Below are 22,432 nucleotides of genomic sequence, written 5' to 3'. Positions count from 1 at the left end.
TGAACGCCAACATCACCTCAAATTTTTACAGGTGTGCAATTGAGAGCTTGCTGACGAGCTGCATCACAGTTTTGGTACGGAAGCTGCTCTGCCAGCAGCCGTAAATCACTACAGAGGGTGGTGAAGGCAGCAGAGCACATCACTGGCACGAGGCTTCCTGCCATTCAGGACATTTATCTCCAGCGAATCCTCCGTAAAGCACACAGCATCATCAAGGACCACAGCCACCCAGCACATCAGCTCTTCTCCTTGTTACCATCTGGCAGACGTTACAGGAGTCTGTCTGCTCGGACTACAAGACTTAAAAACAGTTTTACCACCAAGCCATACGACACCTCAACCACAACACTTAAACACACACAACACAGCACTCAGAAGCTACCCTGCAGCTTCACAAGTACTCTGTTTAATCTGCACTGGTCACTTCACTTTATTGTTATTGATATTTATATTTAAAAAGTGCAATACTGTAATTTTCTGCTGCTCATTCCTGTGCAATATCCCATCTGCCCTCCGTCATATTTCTTTTCAAGATTTTCTTATTTAATCACTAGTGTACATATATTTATATTTATAGATACATATATATTTAGTCATCTTTTCTCTTTTACCATGTCTCTCTAATATTTGCTCTTTACTATTTTTTTATTTTTATTTTATTTTATTTTATTATATTTTGTTATATTTTCTCCTACTGTATCATGCTGCTGAGTGACTGCTGCTCGTCAAACACATTTCATTGCAATGTTGACCCTGTGCTAACTTGGATATGACAAATAAAACTGAAAACTGGGAATCCCCGGCAGCCTACGTCTATTGCAGCATAACTAAGGGAGGATTCAGGGTCACCTGGTCCAGCCCTAACTATATGCTTTAGCAAAAGGAAAGTTTTAAGCCTAATCTTGAAAGTAGAGATAGTGTCTGTCTCCCGAATCCAAACTGGAAGCTGGTTCCACAGAAGAGGGGCCTGAAAACTGAAGGCTCTCCCTCCCATTCTACTTTTAAATACTCTAGGAACAGCAAGTAGGCCTGCAGAGCGAGAGCGAAGTGCTCTAATAGGGTGATATGGCACTACAAGGTCATTAAGATAAGATGGGGCCTGATTATTTAAGACCTTGTATGTGAGGAGCAGGATTTTGAATTCAATTCTGGATTTAACAGGAAGCCAATGAAGGGAGCCAAACAGGAGAAATATGCTCTCTCTTTCTAGTCCCTGTCAGGACTCTTGCTGCAGCATTTTGGATCAGCTGAAGGCTTTTCAGCGAGTTTTTAGGACATCCTGATAATAAAGAATTACAGTAGTCCAGCCTGGAAGTAATAAATGCATGAACTAGTTTTTCAGCGTCACTCTGAGACAGGATATTTCTAATTTAAAGATATTGCGCAAATGGAAGAAAGAAGTCCTACATATTTGTTTAATATGTGCGTTGAAGGACATGTCCTGGTCAAAAATGACTCCAAGGTTCCTCACAGCATTACTGAAGGCCAAGGTAATGCCATCCAGAGTAAGAATCTGGTTAGATACCATATTTCTAAGATTTTCAGGGCCAAGTATAATAACTTCAGTTTTATCTGAATTAAGAAGCAGAAAGTTAGCGGCCATCCAGGTCTCTATGTCTTTAAGGCATTCCTGCAGTTTAACTAATTGGTGTGTGTTACCCGGCTTCATGGATAGATAGAGCTGCGTGTCATCTGCATAGCAGTGAAAATTTATGCTATGTCTTCTAATGATGCTGCCTAGGGGAAGCATGTATAATGTAAATAGAATTGGTCCTAGCACCGAACCCTGTGGAACACCATAATTGACCTTAGTGTGTGAAGAGGACTCTCCATTTACTTGAACAATTGGAGTCTATTAGACAGATATGATACAAACCACTGCAGCACAGTACCTGTAATACCTACAGCATGTTCTAATCGCTCTAATAGGATATTATGGTCAACAGTATCAAACGCAGCACTAAGGTCTAGCAGGACAAGCACAGAGATGAGTCCACTGTCAGAGGCCATAAGAAGATCATTTGTAACCTTCACTAAAGCTGTTTCTGTGCTGTGATGAGCTCTGAAACCTGACTGAAACTCTTCAGATAAGCCATTCCTCTGCAGATGACCTGTTAGCTGTTTGACAACTACTCCAACACTTCCAGTGTTAAGAGCCCAGACCCATTTTTTACCGTCATAAAAACCATGGGACAGTCAATTCTGAAACATTAACAGAAAGTGTCCTCAATGTGTAAAGGGGCAGTGACACCTGTGTCACTGTGGGTGCTTAATATATACATTTTAAATTGTTATTGATCCCTTTACCCCGAATCCTAAAGTATATATTTATTTTCTTACTCTTCTTATATTTGTTGTTTGTTTACTTGCACTGCTGTAACTGGAGCCTCGTCGTCTCGTCTCTCTACATACTGGACTGTATGTAGCGGAGATGACAATAAAGTTTACTTTGACTTCAGCAGCGCGCAGGCGCACCGAGAGCTCTCGCGCTCACTTTTCAGGTATAGAATTTCGAAAAAACATCAGTGCAAATTATAAGTCTGTATCATGATGTCTGGTGTTTTCGTGTTGTTGGTTTGTTTTAATTTGTTTGATTTTGCGAGTTGGTTATTAGATGCTGCTCCAGTCAGCCAGAGAATCCCCGCCGCCCCGCCCTCTCCTCCCTGTGCTGCAAGAAGCAGGCGCACCTCGCAAACGGAGGGCGCCCTTACTCCCAGCAAATGGGCGATAGAAAACCGATCGGTGCCTATGCCATTCCCAATATGCGCTGGCTGATGTCGGGCAGCATGAGTATGAGCAATTTATTTATTTATTTATTTTGCCGATGCCCGTGATGCCGCCCCCACCAGGATGCAGCCCCGGTCAACTGCCCGTGTCGCCCGTATCTAAAACCGCTACTGATTGTAACATTGTAAATATAATGTTACAATTTTACATTATGTTAAATTGTAACATAATGTAAAATTGCAACATTGTAAACATAATGTTACAATTTTACATTAAAATTGCAACATTGTAAACATAATGTTACAATTTTACATTATGTTACAATTTAACATAATGTAAAATTGTAACATTGTAAACATAATGTTACAATTTTACATTATGTTACAATTTAAAATTGTAACATTATGTTTACAATGTTGCAATTTTAATGTAAAATTGTAACATTATGTTTACAATGTTACAATTTTACATTATGTTACAATTTAACATAATGTAAAATTGTAACATTATGTTTACAATGTTGCAATTTTACATTATGTTACTGTTAGAGTCGGACGGTGCCCCGACCGGTCGACCTGTGTGTGTGTTTGTTCTCCTCTCTCTCGCTCTGCTTTTTCTCCGGCTCCGCTGCGATTGTCACGCGGTCGCGTAGCAACGGAAGACCTCAGACCCGGAAGTGCTGCCGCTCTGAGCTGCCTCACCTGCGACCGATTTGTCGCCAGCTACTGCCAATTATCCACCATCGTTGGCAGGGCTGTTTAACGGTGTGGCTGAGTGACAGACAGCGCTGGAGTATTGCACCAAGCCTGGAAGCGAACGAGACAGAAGGGGAGACTTCACTGATTCTCTGGAGTTTTGTGGACACACGAGGGGAGACGGGGAGAGGAGCACTGAAGGGACTTGCACTGTGGATAACTGTGGATTGGTTTTGGCTTCACTGTAAATAAAGACACTGTTCAACTTAAACGAGAGGTCAGCGTCTGGGTTCGCTAACTCACCACCCTTAACAGTTACAATTTAACATAATGTAAAATTGTAACATTATGTTTACAATGTTAGAGTTTTACATTATGTTAAATTGTAACATAATGTAAAATTGTAACATTATTTTTACAATGTTGCAATTTAAAATTGTAACATTATTTTTACAATGTTACAATTTTACATTGTGTTAAATTGTAACATAATGCTTAACAGATAATGGTTATCCTTTTTTATATCATACACAATTGTCTTTTTCACAGGTATTGATGGTAATTTGCAGTGGTTTAGTATTGATTGAAATACCTGTGAAGTCCTGTTGGTTTTTAATGATGATTTTATTGTTGCTTCAATATTATCCAAGGGTGCAAACGTGGTGGAAAATCAGAATCAGAATTTAACATTGATCCAACATCAGACCCTAACATTGTTTCAATACAGGACAGCGAACTGGATGAAAGTGACAGCGAGTACGAGAGGATCCCAGAGTCAGGCCTGAGGAACAGTTGTGTTTGTGTGTGTGTGTGTGTGTGTGTGTGTGTGTGCGTGTGTGAGTGAGTGTGTGAGTGTGTGTGTGTGTGAGTGTGAGTGTGCGTGCCCTCACAGAAGGAAGGTCACAGCAGGAGCTTTTTCAAACGCATTTCCAATCATTTTTTTACAAGAAGTGTGGCTCATACAATGGTATAAATGTATTATTTGCGATACTTTATAAATATGAAACTCTAAAGATTTTGAGTTCATGCACATTGTGAAACAAGAATCTAAATATTTTGTGTCACAATGATTTCTATAAAAGCATGTTGTTTATGGGCATAATGTGACAAATCTTTTGCGGGCCCTATTAATGATCAATGGTAATTGAAGAGGAAGCTGAACCCAGGCTCTGGACATTTTCATGACAAGTGACAGCGCAGACATCTACTAATGAGAGAACATGTTTTATCATCATAAAGACTGTGATATGAAGCATCGTTAAAGTGTCACTTCAGTAATGTTGACTCGTGTTTTTAATAGATGACTTTAAACACTAAACTCTAATTTCTGTGGTTTATTTTAAGTTTACAGAATATAACATGTGGTAAGACGATGAGTTTTACTTCTCACAGGTCGTGTTATGTGTATCTATTTATCATGTATGCTACTTTGCTCTGTGGACTGTAAAATGTTTCATTGTGTTCATGAAATAAACCAGACTTTCACCGTCTGCATCTTTTACTGTTTTTCTGCTTTTGTTCACTCCAAGTTTGACAAACCCACAGATATCCAGAGTTAACTTGCTAACAATGTGGAGCAGTCTCAGTGTATTTAGCTGCTTTTTCCCTAAACACAACCAACTGAGAGAAACGCTTGTAGTCCTCACTTTGGTCATTTTGAACACTGAAGGAGATTTGTTCCATAGACACCTTATACTAGTGTTTCCTGCACTTAATCCATCACTACTATGTTCTATTAAAATTCAGATTCCTTTTATAGTTTGGAGTGAAATTTGTTAAACCGTTGCTTAATGTGACAGAAGTACACGTCACTCTTTACTAACACATTTGTAGATAAGTTTATTGCTGAACCACACAACTAGCAGTCTCACACACTCTTTAGGGTTTTGAAGTTTTGTGTGTAATGGTTTAGTCTATCAACCTTACCCTTTTCTCCCCAGTATCACAACAGTATGACTCCCAAAGTACGGATCAGTAAACAACCAATGATTCTAAAGCCAGAACAGAAAGATACGGTTGGAAGATGCATGATTGCGTTTTTATGATGCATAGTAAAACTATACCCCTCTTCTTCTTCTCTGTGTTGTTGTTGTTCTTGTGTGTGTGTGTGTGTGTGTGTGTGTGTGTGTGTGTGTGTGTTTTGTTTGTTTGTTTTGTTTTTTTAAGGTCGGGTTTCTGAATCCAGTGAAGGTACGTCCACTGAGGAACAGGCAGCTGGAGGTGCAGGCTATGCATCTCCGTATCAGGGCTCTTGCGCTTGAAAAGGGCTCAGCTGGTGTTTCCCCGACGTCATCAAGCACAAGTGCTTCTTCTTCTGCCAGCTTTGACATAAGTAAGCACATCAAGTTGGTTCCCCCGTTTCGTGAGTCTGAGGTAGACTCTTATTTTAGAGCATTGAGCGCATAGCCGCTGCTTTGAAGTGGCCGAAGGAGTTTTGGTCCCTCTTACTTCAATGTAAGCTTGTGGGAAAAGCCCAGGAAGTGTGGTCAAGCCTGTCTATTGAGCAGAGTTTAGATTATGAAACTCTTAAGAAAACTGTGTTGCATGCATATGAACTTGTCCCTGAAGCATATCGGCAGAAATTTAGGAATCTTAATAAAACTGCTAACCAGACTTTTGTTGAGTTTGCGCGAGAAAAGAATGTGTTATTTGAGAAATGGTGTTGTTCATGTAAAGTTAAAACCGTGGAAGAGTTGAAAACTCTTATTTTGCTGGAGGACTTTAAAAAATGTTTGCCAGAACGCATAGTGACCTATTTAAACGAGCAAAAGGTTCATCTCTCACCAACGCAGCACTTTTGGCTGACGAGTTTGTTTTAACGCACAAAAGTGTGTTCTGTGCACAGAATTCGTTTCCGGAAATTTTCTCTGAACGAAAAAGGTCACCAAAAGCAGTGCGTAACAATATGCCTGCGTTTATTGCTAAATCAAACGGTCGCGAATGTTTTTATTGTCAGGACTCAGGACATTTAATTGCTGCGTGCCCGGTATTAAAGAGAAAAGAAGCGAGGGGCGCTAAATCTCCTGCAGGCGTGGGTTTGATTAAAACCGCTTGCTCGCCAAAGGTGCGCATGGAGGCTGAACAAAACCCGAAAACTGACAGCGACCCGCAGTTTCTACCATTTGTGTCACGCGGCTTTGTTTCGTTGACAGGTGAAGAAAATGATAAAGTGCCAGTCACAATCCTGAGAGATACGGGTGCGTATCACTCATTTTTACTAGAGTCTGTACTGCCTTTATCTGAGAAAACATCCTGTGGTTCCGACATACTAGTGTGGGGAATAAAAATGAGTGTGACCAAAGCCCCTCTGCATATGGTACACCTGCAATTGCCGTTAGTGTCGGGCTACGTTAAAGTCGCCGTGCGCCAGCGATTGCCAATTGAAGGAGTTTCCTTCATTCTGGGTAATGATCTAGCTGGTGGGCATGTTTTTCCCCCGCCAGAAGTCGTTGATGTTCCTGCCCTCGCTGCTGATTCAGGCTCACCCGCTTCAGAGGTGTTTCCTGCGTGCGCAATTACTCGTGCGCAGGCTCGTAAAATGGGTGAGATGGTGGACTTGTCGGGGTCGTTTATGGCAACGCTTGATGAAGACGACTCTTTTGTGTCACCCATTGAGTCTGTGAAAATATCAGCATGTGATGTTCCAGAAATGATTCCTGAAGACATTAATCAAAGCTTAAACATGTCCAGAGAAATGTCGATCAAAGCGCAGCAGGGTGACCCTTCACTGGTGCCTTGTTTTTCCTCTGTTGTGGACAGAGAGGCATCTAAAGCGCCAGTAAAATATTTCCTTGAGAACGGTGTGCTTTTGCGGTCTTGGTCTCCTGACTCGACTGATCTACACAGAGTAAATCAGGTACTGGTGCCAAAGGAATATAGACTCCAGATTCTCAGTCTCGCGCACGATGCCAGCTTAGCTGGACATCTTGGGGTCAAGAAGACGTATCACCGTGTATTACGTAACTTCTTTTGGCCTGGATTAAAATCGGATGTGGTGAAATATTGTCGCTCATGTCATACTTGCCAGGTAGTGGGAAAGCCAAATAAACCGATTCCACCAGCGCCTCTTCACCCTATTCCAGCGTTGGGTGAGCCATTTGAGAGGGTTCTGTTGGACTGTGTGGGCCCGTTGCCAAAATCGAAATCAGGCCACCAGTACATATTAACTGTAATGTGCGCTGCCACTCGCTTTCCAGAGGCAATCCCATTACGCACATTAAAGGCAAAGAACGTTGTGAAAGCCCTCACAAAATTCTTTTCAACTTTTGGGTTACCCAGAGTTGTTCAAACTGATCAGGGAACAAACTTTATGTCAAAGGTGTTTGCCCAGGTTTTGAAGGAGTTAAAAATTAAACATCAAAGGTCCAGCCCTTATCACCCAGAGAGTCAAGGTGCACTGGAACGATTTCATCAAACCCTAAAAACCATGTTGCGCAAATACTGCCTTGAATCAGGTAAAGACTGGGAGGAGGGACTTCCACTTCTGCTTTTTGCTGTTAGAGAAGCCACCCAGGAATCCCTTGGATTTAGTCCGGCTGACTTAGTTTTTGGACACACTGTGCGCGGTCCCCTGCGACTGCTTAAAGAAAAGTGGTTATCAGAGTCGCATCAAGCCGAACATAATGTGTTAGATTACGTTTGCAGTTTTAGAGAGCGTCTTTTCCGGGCATGTCAGCTGGCCCGTGAAAATTTGGAACAAACCCAAGGCAACATGAAAGCCCGGTATGATAAAAGGACGGTGGTCCGACATTTTGCTCCTGGTGAAAAGGTTCTGGTGTTGCTTCCTTTAGTCGGGTCTAGCCTCCATGCTCAGTTTTCCGGTCCCTATGAGGTGGACAAAAAGATTAGTGACACTAGCTACGCAGTAAAAACTCCTGATCGAAGGAGAAAATTGAGGGTTTGCCACGTTAACATGCTTAAACGCTATGCTTCTAGAGAGGACGCGGCAGCTGAAAAAACCTCACCCATAGCGCCTGTCTCTGTGAGTTCGGCACCACCACTGTATGTTTTGCAAGATGATGACTTGATTGAGAAGAGCGGTTGTATGCCTGTTGCCCGTTTGCGAAACTCAGAAGTGTTAGGAAACTTAGAATCTTTTCTGTCGCATCTGTCAGGTTCCGCCCGCAAAGATATCAGTGATCTGATCGAAGCTAATTTGCTGATTTTCTCTGACCATCCCCGGCAAACGTCTGTGCTGTTTCATGATATTGTTGTGGAAGTTGATAAGCCAATAAAACAACACGCTTATAGAGTGAATCCAACCAAGCGGATTTTAATGCAACAGGAAGTAGAGTACCTGGTTAAACATGGGTTAGCTGAGCCCAGTAACAGTGCGTGGAGTTCGCCCTGCATTTTGGTGCCGAAACCTGATAACACCCCACGTTTCTGTACCGATTTCAGAAAGGTTAATGCAGTCACAAAACCAGATTCCTTTCCTCTTCCCAGAATGGAGGACTGCATTGATCGTGTCGGCTCAGCTACATTTGTCACTAAATTAGACCTGTTAAAAGGGTATTGGCAAGTTCCGTTAACCCCCAGAGCTTCTCAAGTCTCCGCTTTTGTAACTCCAGATCATTTCCTCCAATATACTGTAATGCCCTTCGGGTTGCGAAACGCACCTGCAACATTCCAGCGTCTAATGCAGAGGGTATTGTGTGGAGTGAAAAACTGTGAGGCATACTTGGATGACATTGTCGTTTATTCTCCAACATGGTCAGAACATCTAGAAACGCTCTCTCAGGTGTTCAGACGTTTTTGCGAATCTTCTCTCACATTAAACCTCTCTAAGTGTGAGTTTGGGAAAGCCACCATTACTTATTTGGGGAAACAGGTCGGACAGGGGCAAGTGCGCCCTGTGACTGCGAAAGTACAGGCCATTGTTGATTTTCCTGTCCCGCAGACAAAAAGAGCTCTGCGTCGCTTTTTAGGAATGGCTGGTTTTTATCGAGGGTTTTGCAGAAATTTCTCTGATGTGGTTAGTCCCCTAACTGATCTTGTTAGCCCTTTAAAGCCTTTTATTTGGTCTCCAGCATGTCAGGTGGCATTCGAGTCTGCCAAGGCATTGTTGTGCAGTGCACCAGTGCTAGCTGCGCCGAATTTTGAGCGCTCTTTTAAATTAGAAGTAGATGCCAGCGCGTGTGGTGCAGGCGCTGTTTTATTACAGGAAGATGGTCTTGGCGTAGATCATCCCGTCTGCTACTTTTCGAAAAAGTTTAACAGACACCAGACCCATTATAGTACCATTGAAAAGGAGGCTCTTGCCTTACTACTTGCTTTACAGCACTTTGAGGTCTATGTTGGGTCAAGTGTTTTGCCCGTGCAGGTGTTTACCGACCACAACCCACTGGTGTTTCTTTCCCAAATGCGCAATTCCAACCAAAGACTTATGCGCTGGTCCTTGTTACTGCAAGATTTTAACTTGGAGATCAGTTACAAGAAAGGGAAAGAGAATGTGTTGGCTGATACTCTGTCTAGGGCACTTTCTCCTTGAATTAAACATTTTGGTGGTAATGTTAATTCTTGGGTAAGGGGGTGTTACGACTGGGATTGTAATCATATGCAAATTTGAGTGTGCAGGTGCTCCTCCGTGGTTGGTGCATCCAGGGTGGATGGCTCGCACCGATTGGCTGACGACCGGGAGGCAGCGGATGAGAAGAGACCACCAGGGACTGCCATTCATTCATCCTCGGCCCAACCCAACCGGCAGACCGTTCACTGTGTCACTGTTACTATGTTGGTTAATGTAAGAGCATGTAGGGGTGGACCGCCTTTTTGTTTGATCAGTTTTCTCCTGTTTCTGTTAGGTAGGGAGGAAAGTGATTGTCGTTTGGTTTAGTTCTTTTGAGTAGGTAAGTTGTGTTTATTCCTGAGATAGGCTATCTTTTGTTTGTTGTTTTGGCCTTGGGTTCACCCTGAAGTTATGATATGCTCCCTTCCTTTGTTTAACTGCACTCATTGTAAATAAATCACTGTCACAAAATATTAAGTGTGTGACGTGCTGCTTGGGGTTGGACGGGGATGGATCACCCTTTATGTTGTGGTCTGGCCGCGCCTAGACGGGCCATAACACTGAATCTTTGAGATGATTAAACTTAATCTAAGTCTGGTGTGACTTTTGAGAACATAAGGGTAATGGTGTTACTTTGTCTCTGTTAGAGCTCCCCCTGCTGGTCAGGGTGGCAGCAAAAAAAACATTTTTTGCAAGAGCTTTGTAAACACTGGCAATCCCACGTCTCCCAAACTGCCTACCACCTCATTTATTTCAAGCATCGGCTTATTAATTATCTCTCTGTTAGTCTCTACATCCTTCCTATAGCCGTTATGTGACATTTGGAAATTATCCTACAGACAATCGCACCAGATCTCTTGTTTTTTCTCTTTTCTTTTTGAAATTCAGCATATTCATGCAGGATAAGACCAACACTAAAAGAGAAGATGAGAACCTGAAAGACATGTATTTCATGCTTCTAGATTATTTAATATTTTAGGGGTGGCTGTAGCTCAGGAGGTAGAGCAGGTCACCTACACCTACAGACAACGATGAGACGGCCTATAGAGAGGAGGTGATGGCACTGTACGAGTGGTGCCTGGAAAATAACCTGACTCTCAACATCAGCAAAACTAGAGAAATGATAGTGGACTACCGGAAACGACCAGTCAGGGAACACCAGCCCATCCACATCAACGGTGTCAAGGTCGAAAGGGTCAGCAGCTTCAAGTTCCTTGGAGTCAACATCACTGAGGACTTCTCCTGGACCCTCCACACAGACACTGCTATCAGGAAAGCTCACCAGCAGCTTTACTTCCTGAGGAGGCTGAGGAAGTTTAGCATGAACGCCAACATCACCTCAAATTTTTACAGGTGTGCAATTGAGAGCTTGCTGACGAGCTGCATCACAGTTTTGGTACGGAAGCTGCTCTGCCAGCAGCCGTAAATCACTACAGAGGGTGGTGAAGGCAGCAGAGCACATCACTGGCACGAGGCTTCCTGCCATTCAGGACATTTATCTCCAGCGAATCCTCCGTAAAGCACACAGCATCATCAAGGACCACAGCCACCCAGCACATCAGCTCTTCTCCTTGTTACCATCTGGCAGACGTTACAGGAGTCTGTCTGCTCGGACTACAAGACTTAAAAACAGTTTTTACCACCAAGCCATACGACACCTCAACCACAACACTTAAACACACACAACACAGCACTCAGAAGCTACCCTGCAGCTTCACAAGTACTCTGTTTAATCTGCACTGGTCACTTCACTTTATTGTTATTGATATTTATATTTAAAAAGTGCAATACTGTAATTTTCTGCTGCTCATTCCTGTGCAATATCCCATCTGCCCTCCCGTCATATTTCTTTTCAAGATTTTCTTATTTAATCACTAGTGTACATATATTTATATTTATAGATACATATATATTTAGTCATCTTTTCTCTTTTACCATGTCTCTCTAATATTTTGCTCTTTACTATTTTTTTATTTTATTTTATTTTATTATATTTTGTTATATTTTCTCCTACTGTATCATGCTGCTGAGTGACTGCTGCTCGTCAAACACATTTCATTGCAATGTTGACCCTGTGCTAACTTGGATATGACAAATAAAACTGAAAACTGGGAATCCCCGGCAGCCTACGTCTATTGCAGCATAACTAAGGGAGGATTCAGGGTCACCTGGTCCAGCCCTAACTATATGCTTTAGCAAAAGGAAAGTTTTAAGCCTAATCTTGAAAGTAGAGATAGTGTCTGTCTCCCGAATCCAAACTGGAAGCTGGTTCCACAGAAGAGGGGCCTGAAAACTGAAGGCTCTCCCTCCCATTCTACTTTTAAATACTCTAGGAACAGCAAGTAGGCCTGCAGAGCGAGAGCGAAGTGCTCTAATAGGGTGATATGGCACTACAAGGTCATTAAGATAAGATGGGGCCTGATTATTTAAGACCTTGTATGTGAGGAGCAGGATTTTGAATTCAATTCTGGATTTAACAGGAAGCCAATGAAGGGAGGCCAAAACAGGAGAAATATGCTCTCTCTTTCTAGTCCCTGTCAGGACTCTTGCTGCAGCATTTTGGATCAGCTGAAGGCTTTTCAGCGAGTTTTTAGGACATCCTGATAATAAAGAATTACAGTAGTCCAGCCTGGAAGTAATAAATGCATGAACTAGTTTTTCAGCGTCACTCTGAGACAGGATATTTCTAATTTTAAAGATATTGCGCAAATGGAAGAAAGAAGTCCTACATATTTGTTTAATATGTGCGTTGAAGGACATGTCCTGGTCAAAAATGACTCCAAGGTTCCTCACAGCATTACTGAAGGCCAAGGTAATGCCATCCAGAGTAAGAATCTGGTTAGATACCATATTTCTAAGATTTTCAGGGCCAAGTATAATAACTTCAGTTTTATCTGAATTAAGAAGCAGAAAGTTAGCGGCCATCCAGGTCTCTATGTCTTTAAGGCATTCCTGCAGTTTAACTAATTGGTGTGTGTTACCCGGCTTCATGGATAGATAGAGCTGCGTGTCATCTGCATAGCAGTGAAAATTTATGCTATGTCTTCTAATGATGCTGCCTAGGGGAAGCATGTATAATGTAAATAGAATTGGTCCTAGCACCGAACCCTGTGGAACACCATAATTGACCTTAGTGTGTGAAGAGGACTCTCCATTTACTTGAACAAATTGGAGTCTATTAGACAGATATGATACAAACCACTGCAGCACAGTACCTGTAATACCTACAGCATGTTCTAATCGCTCTAATAGGATATTATGGTCAACAGTATCAAACGCAGCACTAAGGTCTAGCAGGACAAGCACAGAGATGAGTCCACTGTCAGAGGCCATAAGAAGATCATTTGTAACCTTCACTAAAGCTGTTTCTGTGCTGTGATGAGCTCTGAAACCTGACTGAAACTCTTCAGATAAGCCATTCCTCTGCAGATGACCTGTTAGCTGTTTGACAACTACTCCAACACTTCCAGTGTTAAGAGCCCAGACCCATTTTTTACCGTCATAAAAACCATGGGACAGTCAATTCTGAAACATTAACAGAAAGTGTCCTCAATGTGTAAAGGGGCAGTGACACCTGTGTCACTGTGGGTGCTTAATATATACATTTTAAATTGTTATTGATCCCTTTACCCCGAATCCTAAAGTATATATTTATTTTCTTACTCTTCTTATATTTGTTGTTTGTTTACTTGCACTGCTGTAACTGGAGCCTCGTCGTCTCGTCTCTCTACATACTGGACTGTATGTAGCGGAGATGACAATAAAGTTTACTTTGACTTCAGCAGCGCGCAGGCGCACCGAGAGCTCTCGCGCTCACTTTTCAGGTATAGAATTTCGAAAAAACATCAGTGCAAATTATAAGTCTGTATCATGATGTCTGGTGTTTTCGTGTTGTTGGTTTGTTTTAATTTTGTTTGATTTTGCGAGTTGGTTATTAGATGCTGCTCCAGTCAGCCAGAGAATCCCCCGCCGCCCCGCCCTCTCCTCCCTGTGCTGCAAGAAGCAGGCGCACCTCGCAAACGGAGGGCGCCCTTACTCCCAGCAAATGGGCGATAGAAAACCGATCGGTGCCTATGCCATTCCCAATATGCGCTGGCTGATGTCGGGGCAGCATGAGTATGAGCAATTTATTTATTTATTTATTTTGCCGATGCCCGTGATGCCGCCCCCCACCAGGATGCAGCCCCGGTCAACTGCCCGTGTCGCCCGTATCTAAAACCGCTACTGATTGTAACATTGTAAATATAATGTTACAATTTTACATTATGTTAAATTGTAACATAATGTAAAATTGCAACATTGTAAACATAATGTTACAATTTTACATTAAAATTGCAACATTGTAAACATAATGTTACAATTTTACATTATGTTACAATTTAACATAATGTAAAATTGTAACATTGTAAACATAATGTTACAATTTTACATTATGTTACAATTTAAAATTGTAACATTATGTTTACAATGTTGCAATTTTAATGTAAAATTGTAACATTATGTTTACAATGTTACAATTTTACATTATGTTACAATTTAACATAATGTAAAATTGTAACATTATGTTTACAATGTTGCAATTTTACATTATGTTACTGTTAGAGTCGGACGGTGCCCCGACCGGTCGACCTGTGTGTGTGTTTGTTCTCCTCTCTCTCGCTCTGCTTTTTCTCCGGCTCCGCTGCGATTGTCACGCGGTCGCGTAGCAACGGAAGACCTCAGACCCGGAAGTGCTGCCGCTCTGAGCTGCCTCACCTGCGACCGATTTGTCGCCAGCTACTGCCAATTATCCACCATCGTTGGCAGGGCTGTTTAACGGTGTGGCTGAGTGACAGACAGCGCTGGAGTATTGCACCAAGCCTGGAAGTGAACGAGACAGAAGGGGAGACTCACTGATTCTCTGGAGTTTTGTGGACACACGAGGGGAGACGGGGAGAGGAGCACTGAAGGGACTTGCACTGTGGATAACTGTGGATTGGTTTTGGCTTCACTGTAAATAAAGACACTGTTCAACTTAAACGAGAGGTCAGCGTCTGGGTTCGCTAACTCACCACCCTTAACAGTTACAATTTAACATAATGTAAAATTGTAACATTATGTTTACAATGTTACAATTTTACATTATGTTAAATTGTAACATAATGTAAAATTGTAACATTATTTTTACAATGTTGCAATTTAAAATTGTAACATTATTTTTACAATGTTACAATTTTACATTGTGTTAAATTGTAACATTATGTTTACAATGTTACAATTTTACATTGTGTTAAATTGTAACATAATGCTTAACAGATAATGGTTATCCTTTTTTATATCATACACAATTGTCTTTTTCACAGGTATTGATGGTAATTTGCAGTGGTTTAGTATTGATTGAAATACCTGTGAAGTCCTGTTGGTTTTTAATGATGATTTTATTGTTGCTTCAATATTATCCAAGGGTGCAAACGTGGTGGAAAATCAGAATCAGAATTTAACATTGATCCAACATCAGACCCTAACATTGTTTCAATACAGGACAGCGAACTGGATGAAAGTGACAGCGAGTACGAGAGGATCCCAGAGTCAGGCCTGAGGAACAGTTGTGTTTGTGTGTGTGTGTGTGTGTGTGTGTGTGTGCGTGTGTGAGTGAGTGTGTGAGTGTGTGTGTGTGTGAGTGTGAGTGTGCGTGCCCTCACAGAAGGAAGGTCACAGCAGGAGCTTTTTCAAACGCATTTCCAATCATTTTTTTACAAGAAGTGTGGCTCATACAATGGTATAAATGTATTATTTGCGATACTTTATAAATATGAAACTCTAAAGATTTTGAGTTCATGCACATTGTGAAACAAGAATCTAAATATTTTGTGTCACAATGATTTCTATAAAAGCATGTTGTTTATGGGCATAATGTGACAAATCTTTTGCGGGCCCTATTAATGATCAATGGTAATTGAAGAGGAAGCTGAACCCAGGCTCTGGACATTTTCATGACAAGTGACAGCGCAGACATCTACTAATGAGAGAACATGTTTTATCATCATAAAGACTGTGATATGAAGCATCGTTAAAGTGTCACTTCAGTAATGTTGACTCGTGTTTTTAATAGATGACTTTAAAACACTAAACTCTAATTTCTGTGGTTTATTTTAAGTTTACAGAATATAACATGTGGTAAGACGATGAGTTTTACTTCTCACAGGTCATGTTATGTGTATCTATTTATCATGTATGCTACTTTGCTCTGTGGACTGTAAAATGTTTCATTGTGTTCATGAAATAAACCAGACTTTCACCGTCTGCATCTTTTACTGTTTTTCTGCTTTTGTTCACTCCAAGTTTGACAAACCCACAGATATCCAGAGTTAACTTGCTAACAATGTGGAGCAGTCTCAGTGTATTTAGCTGCTTTTTCCCTAAACACAACCAACTGAGAGAAACGCTTGTAGTCCTCACTTTGGTCATTTTGAACACTGAAGGAGATTTGTTCCATAGACACCTTATACTAGTGTTTCCTGCACTTAATCCATCACTACTATGTTCTATTAAAATTCAGATTCCTTTTATAGTTTGCAGTGAAATTTGTTAAACCGTTGCTTAATGTGACAGAAGTACACGTCACTCTTTACTAACACATTTGTAGATAAGTTTATTGCTGAACCACACAACTAGCAGTCTCACACACTCTTTAGGGTTTTGAAGTTTTGTGTGTAATGGTTTAGTCTATCAAACCTTACCCTTTTCTCCCCAGTATCACAACAGTATGACTCCCAAAGTACGGATCAGTAAACAACCAATGATTCTAAAGCCAGAACAGAAAGATACGGTTGGAAGATGCATGATTGCGTTTTTATGATGCATAGTAAAACTATACCCCCTCTTCTTCTTCTCTGTGTTGTTGTTGTTCTTGTGTGTGTGTGTGTGTGTGTGTGTGTTTTGTTTGTTTGTTTTGTTTTTTTTAAGGTCGGGTTTCTGAATCCAGTGAAGGTACGTCCACTGAGGATCTGCGCCTCACGCTCCGCATAAGAGAGGTGGAGACCCGAAACAGGCAGCTGGAGGTGCAGGCTATGCATCTCCGTATCAGGGCTCTTGAGCTTGAAAAGGGCTCAGCTGGTGTTTCCCCGACGTCATCAAGCACAAGTGCTTCTTCTTCTGCCAGCTTTGACATAAGTAAGCACATCAAGTTGGTTCCCCCGTTTCGTGAGTCTGAGGTAGACTCTTATTTTAGAGCATTCGAGCGCATAGCCGCTGCTTTGAAGTGGCCGAAGGAGTTTTGGTCCCTCTTACTTCAATGTAAGCTTGTGGGAAAAGCCCAGGAAGTGTGGTCAAGCCTGTCTATTGAGCAGAGTTTAGATTATGAAACTCTTAAGAAAACTGTGTTGCAGGCATATGAACTTGTCCCTGAAGCATATCGGCAGAAATTTAGGAATCTTAATAAAACTGCTAACCAGACTTTTGTTGAGTTTGCGCGAGAAAAGAATGTGTTATTTGAGAAATGGTGTTGTTCATGTAAAGTTAAAACCGTGGAAGAGTTGAAAACTCTTATTTTGCTGGAGGACTTTAAAAAATGTTTGCCAGAACGCATAGTGACCTATTTAAACGAGCAAAAGGTTTCATCTCTCACCAACGCAGCACTTTTGGCTGACGAGTTTGTTTTAACGCACAAAAGTGTGTTCTGTGCACAGAATTCGTTTCCGGAAATTTTCTCTGAACGAAAAAGGTCACCAAAAGCAGTGCGTAACAATATGCCTGCGTTTATTGCTAAATCAAACGGTCGCGAATGTTTTTATTGTCAGGACTCAGGACATTTAATTGCTGCGTGCCCGGTATTAAAGAGAAAAGAAGCGAGGGGCGCTAAATCTCCTGCAGGCGTGGGTTTGATTAAAACCGCTTGCTCGCCAAAGGTGCGCATGGAGGCTGAACAAAACCCGAAACTGACAGCGACCCGCAGTTTCTACCATTTGTGTCACGCGGCTTTGTTTCGTTGACAGGTGAAGAAAATGATAAAGTGCCAGTCACAATCCTGAGAGATACGGGTGCGTATCACTCATTTTTACTAGAGTCTGTACTGCCTTTATCTGAGAAAACATCCTGTGGTTCCGACATACTAGTGTGGGGAATAAAAATGAGTGTGACCAAAGCCCCTCTGCATATGGTACACCTGCATTCGCCGTTAGTGTCGGGCTACGTTAAAGTCGCCGTGCGCCAGCGATTGCCAATTGAAGGAGTTTCCTTCATTCTGGGTAATGATCTAGCTGGTGGGCATGTTTTTCCCCCGCCAGAAGTCGTTGATGTTCCTGCCCTCGCTGCTGATTCAGGCTCACCCGCTTCAGAGGTGTTTCCTGCGTGCGCAATTACTCGTGCGCAGGCTCGTAAAATGGGTGAGATGGTGGACTTGTCGGGGTCGTTTATGGCAACGCTTGATGAAGACGACTCTTTTGTGTCACCCATTGAGTCTGTGAAAATATCAGCATGTGATGTTCCAGAAATGATTCCTGAAGACATTAATCAAAGCTTAAACATGTCCAGAGAAATGTCGATCAAAGCGCAGCAGGGTGACCCTTCACTGGTGCCTTGTTTTTCCTCTGTTGTGGACAGAGAGGCATCTAAAGCGCCAGTAAAATATTTCCTTGAGAACGGTGTGCTTTTGCGGTCTTGGTCTCCTGACTCGACTGATCTACACAGAGTAAATCAGGTACTGGTGCCAAAGGAATATAGACTCCAGATTCTCAGTCTCGCGCACGATGCCAGCTTAGCTGGACATCTTGGGGTCAAGAAGACGTATCACCGTGTATTACGTAACTTCTTTTGGCCTGGATTAAAATCGGATGTGGTGAAATATTGTCGCTCATGTCATACTTGCCAGGTAGTGGGAAAGCCAAATAAACCGATTCCACCAGCGCCTCTTCACCCTATTCCAGCGTTGGGTGAGCCATTTGAGAGGGTTCTGTTGGACTGTGTGGGCCCGTTGCCAAAATCGAAATCAGGCCACCAGTACATATTAACTGTAATGTGCGCTGCCACTCGCTTTCCAGAGGCAATCCCATTACGCACATTAAAGGCAAAGAACGTTGTGAAAGCCCTCACAAAATTCTTTTCAACTTTTGGGTTACCCAGAGTTGTTCAAACTGATCAGGGAACAAACTTTATGTCAAAGGTGTTTGCCCAGGTTTTGAAGGAGTTAAAAATTAAACATCAAAGGTCCAGCCCTTATCACCCAGAGAGTCAAGGTGCACTGGAACGATTTCATCAAACCCTAAAAACCATGTTGCGCAAATACTGCCTTGAATCAGGTAAAGACTGGGAGGAGGGACTTCCACTTCTGCTTTTTGCTGTTAGAGAAGCCACCCAGGAATCCCTTGGATTTAGTCCGGCTGACTTAGTTTTTGGACACACTGTGCGCGGTCCCCTGCGACTGCTTAAAGAAAAGTGGTTATCAGAGTCGCATCAAGCCGAACATAATGTGTTAGATTACGTTTGCAGTTTTAGAGGGCGTCTTTTCCGGGCATGTCAGCTGGCCCGTGAAAATTTGGAACAAACCCAAGGCAACATGAAAGCCCGGTATGATAAAAGGACGGTGGTCCGACATTTTGCTCCTGGTGAAAAGGTTCTGGTGTTGCTTCCTTTAGTCGGGTCTAGCCTCCATGCTCAGTTTTCCGGTCCCTATGAGGTGGACAAAAAGATTAGTGACACTAGCTACGCAGTAAAAACTCCTGATCGAAGGAGAAAATTGAGGGTTTGCCACGTTAACATGCTTAACGCTATGCTTCTAGAGAGGACGCGGCAGCTGAAAAAACCTCACCCATAGCGCCTGTCTCTGTGTGTTCGGCACCACCACTGTATGTTTTGCAAGATGATGACTTGATTGAGAAGAGCGGTTGTATGCCTGTTGCCCGTTTGCGAAACTCAGAAGTGTTAGGAAACTTAGAATCTTTTCTGTCGCATCTGTCAGGTTCCGCCCGCAAAGATATCAGTGATCTGATCGAAGCTAATTTGCTGATTTTCTCTGACCATCCCCGGCAAACGTCTGTGCTGTTTCATGATATTGTTGTGGAAGTTGATAAGCCAATAAAACAACACGCTTATAGAGTGAATCCAACCAAGCGGATTTTAATGCAACAGGAAGTAGAGTACCTGGTTAAACATGGGTTAGCTGAGCCCAGTAACAGTGCGTGGAGTTCGCCCTGCATTTTGGTGCCGAAACCTGATAACACCCCACGTTTCTGTACCGATTTCAGAAAGGTTAATGCAGTCACAAAACCAGATTCCTTTCCTCTTCCCAGAATGGAGGACTGCATTGATCGTGTCGGCTCAGCTACATTTGTCACTAAATTAGACCTGTTAAAAGGGTATTGGCAAGTTCCGTTAACCCCCAGAGCTTCTGAAGTCTCCGCTTTTGTAACTCCAGATCATTTCCTCCAATATACTGTAATGCCCTTCGGGTTGCGAAACGCACCTGCAACATTCCAGCGTCTAATGCAGAGGGTATTGTGTGGAGTGAAAAACTGTGAGGCATACTTGGATGACATTGTCGTTTATTCTCCAACATGGTCAGAACATCTAGAAACGCTCTCTCAGGTGTTCAGACGTTTTTGCGAATCTTTCTCACATTAAACCTCTCTAAGTGTGAGTTTGGGAAAGCCACCATTACTTATTTGGGGAAACAGGTCGGACAGGGGCAAGTGCGCCCTGTGACTGCGAAAGTACAGGCCATTGTTGATTTTCCTGTCCCGCAGACAAAAAGAGCTCTGCGTCGCTTTTTAGGAATGGCTGGTTTTTATCGAGGGTTTTGCAGAAATTTCTCTGATGTGGTTAGTCCCCTAACTGATCTTGTTAGCCCTTTAAAGCCTTTTATTTGGTCTCCAGCATGTCAGGTGGCATTCGAGTCTGCCAAGGCATTGTTGTGCAGTGCACCAGTGCTAGCTGCGCCGAATTTTGAGCGCTCTTTTAAATTAGAAGTAGATGCCAGCGCGTGTGGTGCAGGCGCTGTTTTATTACAGGAAGATGGTCGTGGCGTAGATCATCCCGTCTGCTACTTTTCGAAAAAGTTTAACAGACACCAGACCCATTATAGTACCATTGAAAAGGAGGCTCTTGCCTTACTACTTGCTTTACAGCACTTTGAGGTCTATGTTGGGTCAAGTGTTTTGCCCGTGCACGTGTTTACCGACCACAACCCACTGGTGTTTCTTTCCCAAATGCGCAATTCCAACCAAAGACTTATGCGCTGGTCCTTGTTACTGCAAGATTTTAACTTGGAGATCAGTTACAAGAAAGGGAAAGAGAATGTGTTGGCTGATACTCTGTCTAGGGCACTTTCTCCTTGAATTAAACATTTTGGTGGTAATGTTAATTCTTGGGTAAGGGGGTGTTACGACTGGGATTGTAATCATATGCAAATTTGAGTGTGCAGGTGCTCCTCCGTGGTTGGTGCATCCAGGGTGGATGGCTCGCACCGATTGGCTGACGACCGGGAGGCAGCGGATGAGAAGAGACCACCAGGGACTGCCATTCATTCATCCTCGGCCCAACCCAACCGGCAGACCGTTCACTGTGTCACTGTTACTATGTTGGTTAATGTAAGAGCATGTAGGGGTGGACCGCCTTTTTGTTTGATCAGTTTTCTCCTGTTTCTGTTAGGTAGGGAGGAAAGTGATTGTCGTTTGGTTTAGTTCTTTTGAGTAGGTAAGTTGTGTTTATTCCTGAGATAGGCTATCTTTTGTTTGTTGTTTTGGCCTTGGGTTCACCCTGAAGTTATGATATGCTCCCTTCCTTTGTTTAACTGCACTCATTGTAAATAAATCACTGTCACAAAATATTAAGTGTGTGACGTGCTGCTTGGGGTTGGACGGGGATGGATCACCCTTTATGTTGTGGTCTGGCCGCGCCTAGACGGGCCATAACACTGAATCTTTGAGATGATTAAACTTAATCTAAGTCTGGTGTGACTTTTGAGAACATAAGGGTAATGGTGTTACTTTGTCTCTGTTAGAGCTCCCCCTGCTGGTCAGGGTGGCAGCAAAAAAAACATTTTTTGCAAGAGCTTTGTAAACACTGGCAATCCCACGTCTCCCAAACTGCCTACCACCTCATTTATTTCAAGCATCGGCTTATTAATTATCTCTCTGTTAGTCTCTACATCCTTCCTATATCCGTTATGTGACATTTGGAAATTATCCTACAGACAATCGCACCAGATCTCTTGTTTTTTCTCTTTTCTTTTTGAAATTCAGCATATTCATGCAGGATAAGACCAACACTAAAAAGAGAAGATGAGAACCTGAAAGACATGTATTTCATGCTTCTAGATTATTTAATATTTTAGGGGTGGCTGTACTCAGGAGGTAGAGCAGGTCACCTACACCTACAGACAACGATGAGACGGCCTATAGAGAGGAGGTGATGGCACTGTACGAGTGGTGCCTGGAAAATAACCTGACTCTCAACATCAGCAAAACTAGAGAAATGATAGTGGACTACCGGAAACGACCAGTCAGGGAACACCAGCCCATCCACATCA

At 42.5% G+C, this 22,432-nt stretch overlaps 1 protein-coding gene across 5 annotated transcripts; it reads left to right on the top strand.

Annotated features, from left to right (window-relative positions):
• Window positions 1–14,826: 14,826 nt before the first annotated feature.
• Window positions 14,827–22,178, top strand: LOC109200498 (uncharacterized protein K02A2.6-like). 5 transcript variants are annotated; one of them, XR_002060665.2, is made up of 3 exons: window positions 14,827–14,955; window positions 16,876–17,082; window positions 21,326–22,178. XR_002060665.2 is itself a non-coding variant. In XM_025904743.1 (2 exons), exons 1-2 carry the CDS (start codon window positions 18,038–18,040, stop codon window positions 21,493–21,495), a joined length of 1,338 nt encoding a protein of 445 aa, XP_025760528.1. In that variant the 5' UTR covers window positions 17,870–18,037; the 3' UTR covers window positions 21,496–22,178. The 5 variants fall into 5 exon arrangements, 2 of the variants coding, with proteins under 2 accessions (XP_025760528.1, XP_019211631.1); XR_002060666.2 differs by having other exon boundaries at window positions 21,319–22,178; XM_025904743.1 differs by lacking the exons at window positions 14,827–14,955; window positions 16,876–17,082 and adding an exon at window positions 17,870–19,205.
• Window positions 22,179–22,432: the final 254 nt, after the last annotated feature.

This window comes from Oreochromis niloticus, unplaced genomic scaffold (assembly GCF_001858045.2).
Source record: "Oreochromis niloticus isolate F11D_XX unplaced genomic scaffold, O_niloticus_UMD_NMBU tig00006667_pilon, whole genome shotgun sequence".
NCBI lineage: Eukaryota > Metazoa > Chordata > Actinopteri > Cichliformes > Cichlidae > Oreochromis > Oreochromis niloticus.
Note: the sequence above shows the minus strand (reverse complement) of the source record. Positions and strands in the feature narration are given on the sequence as shown.

Excerpts from the sequence above, each read along its gene's own strand:
- LOC109200498 (XM_019356086.2), top strand. The coding sequence starts at position 18,038 with ATGAGTGTGACCAAAGCCCCTCTGCATATGGTACACCTGCATTCGCCG. Across the intron at positions 19,474-21,325 it reads CAAGGCAACATGAAAGCCCG|GTGCTCCTCCGTGGTTGGTG; the intron begins GTATGATAAAAG and ends TTGAGTGTGCAG.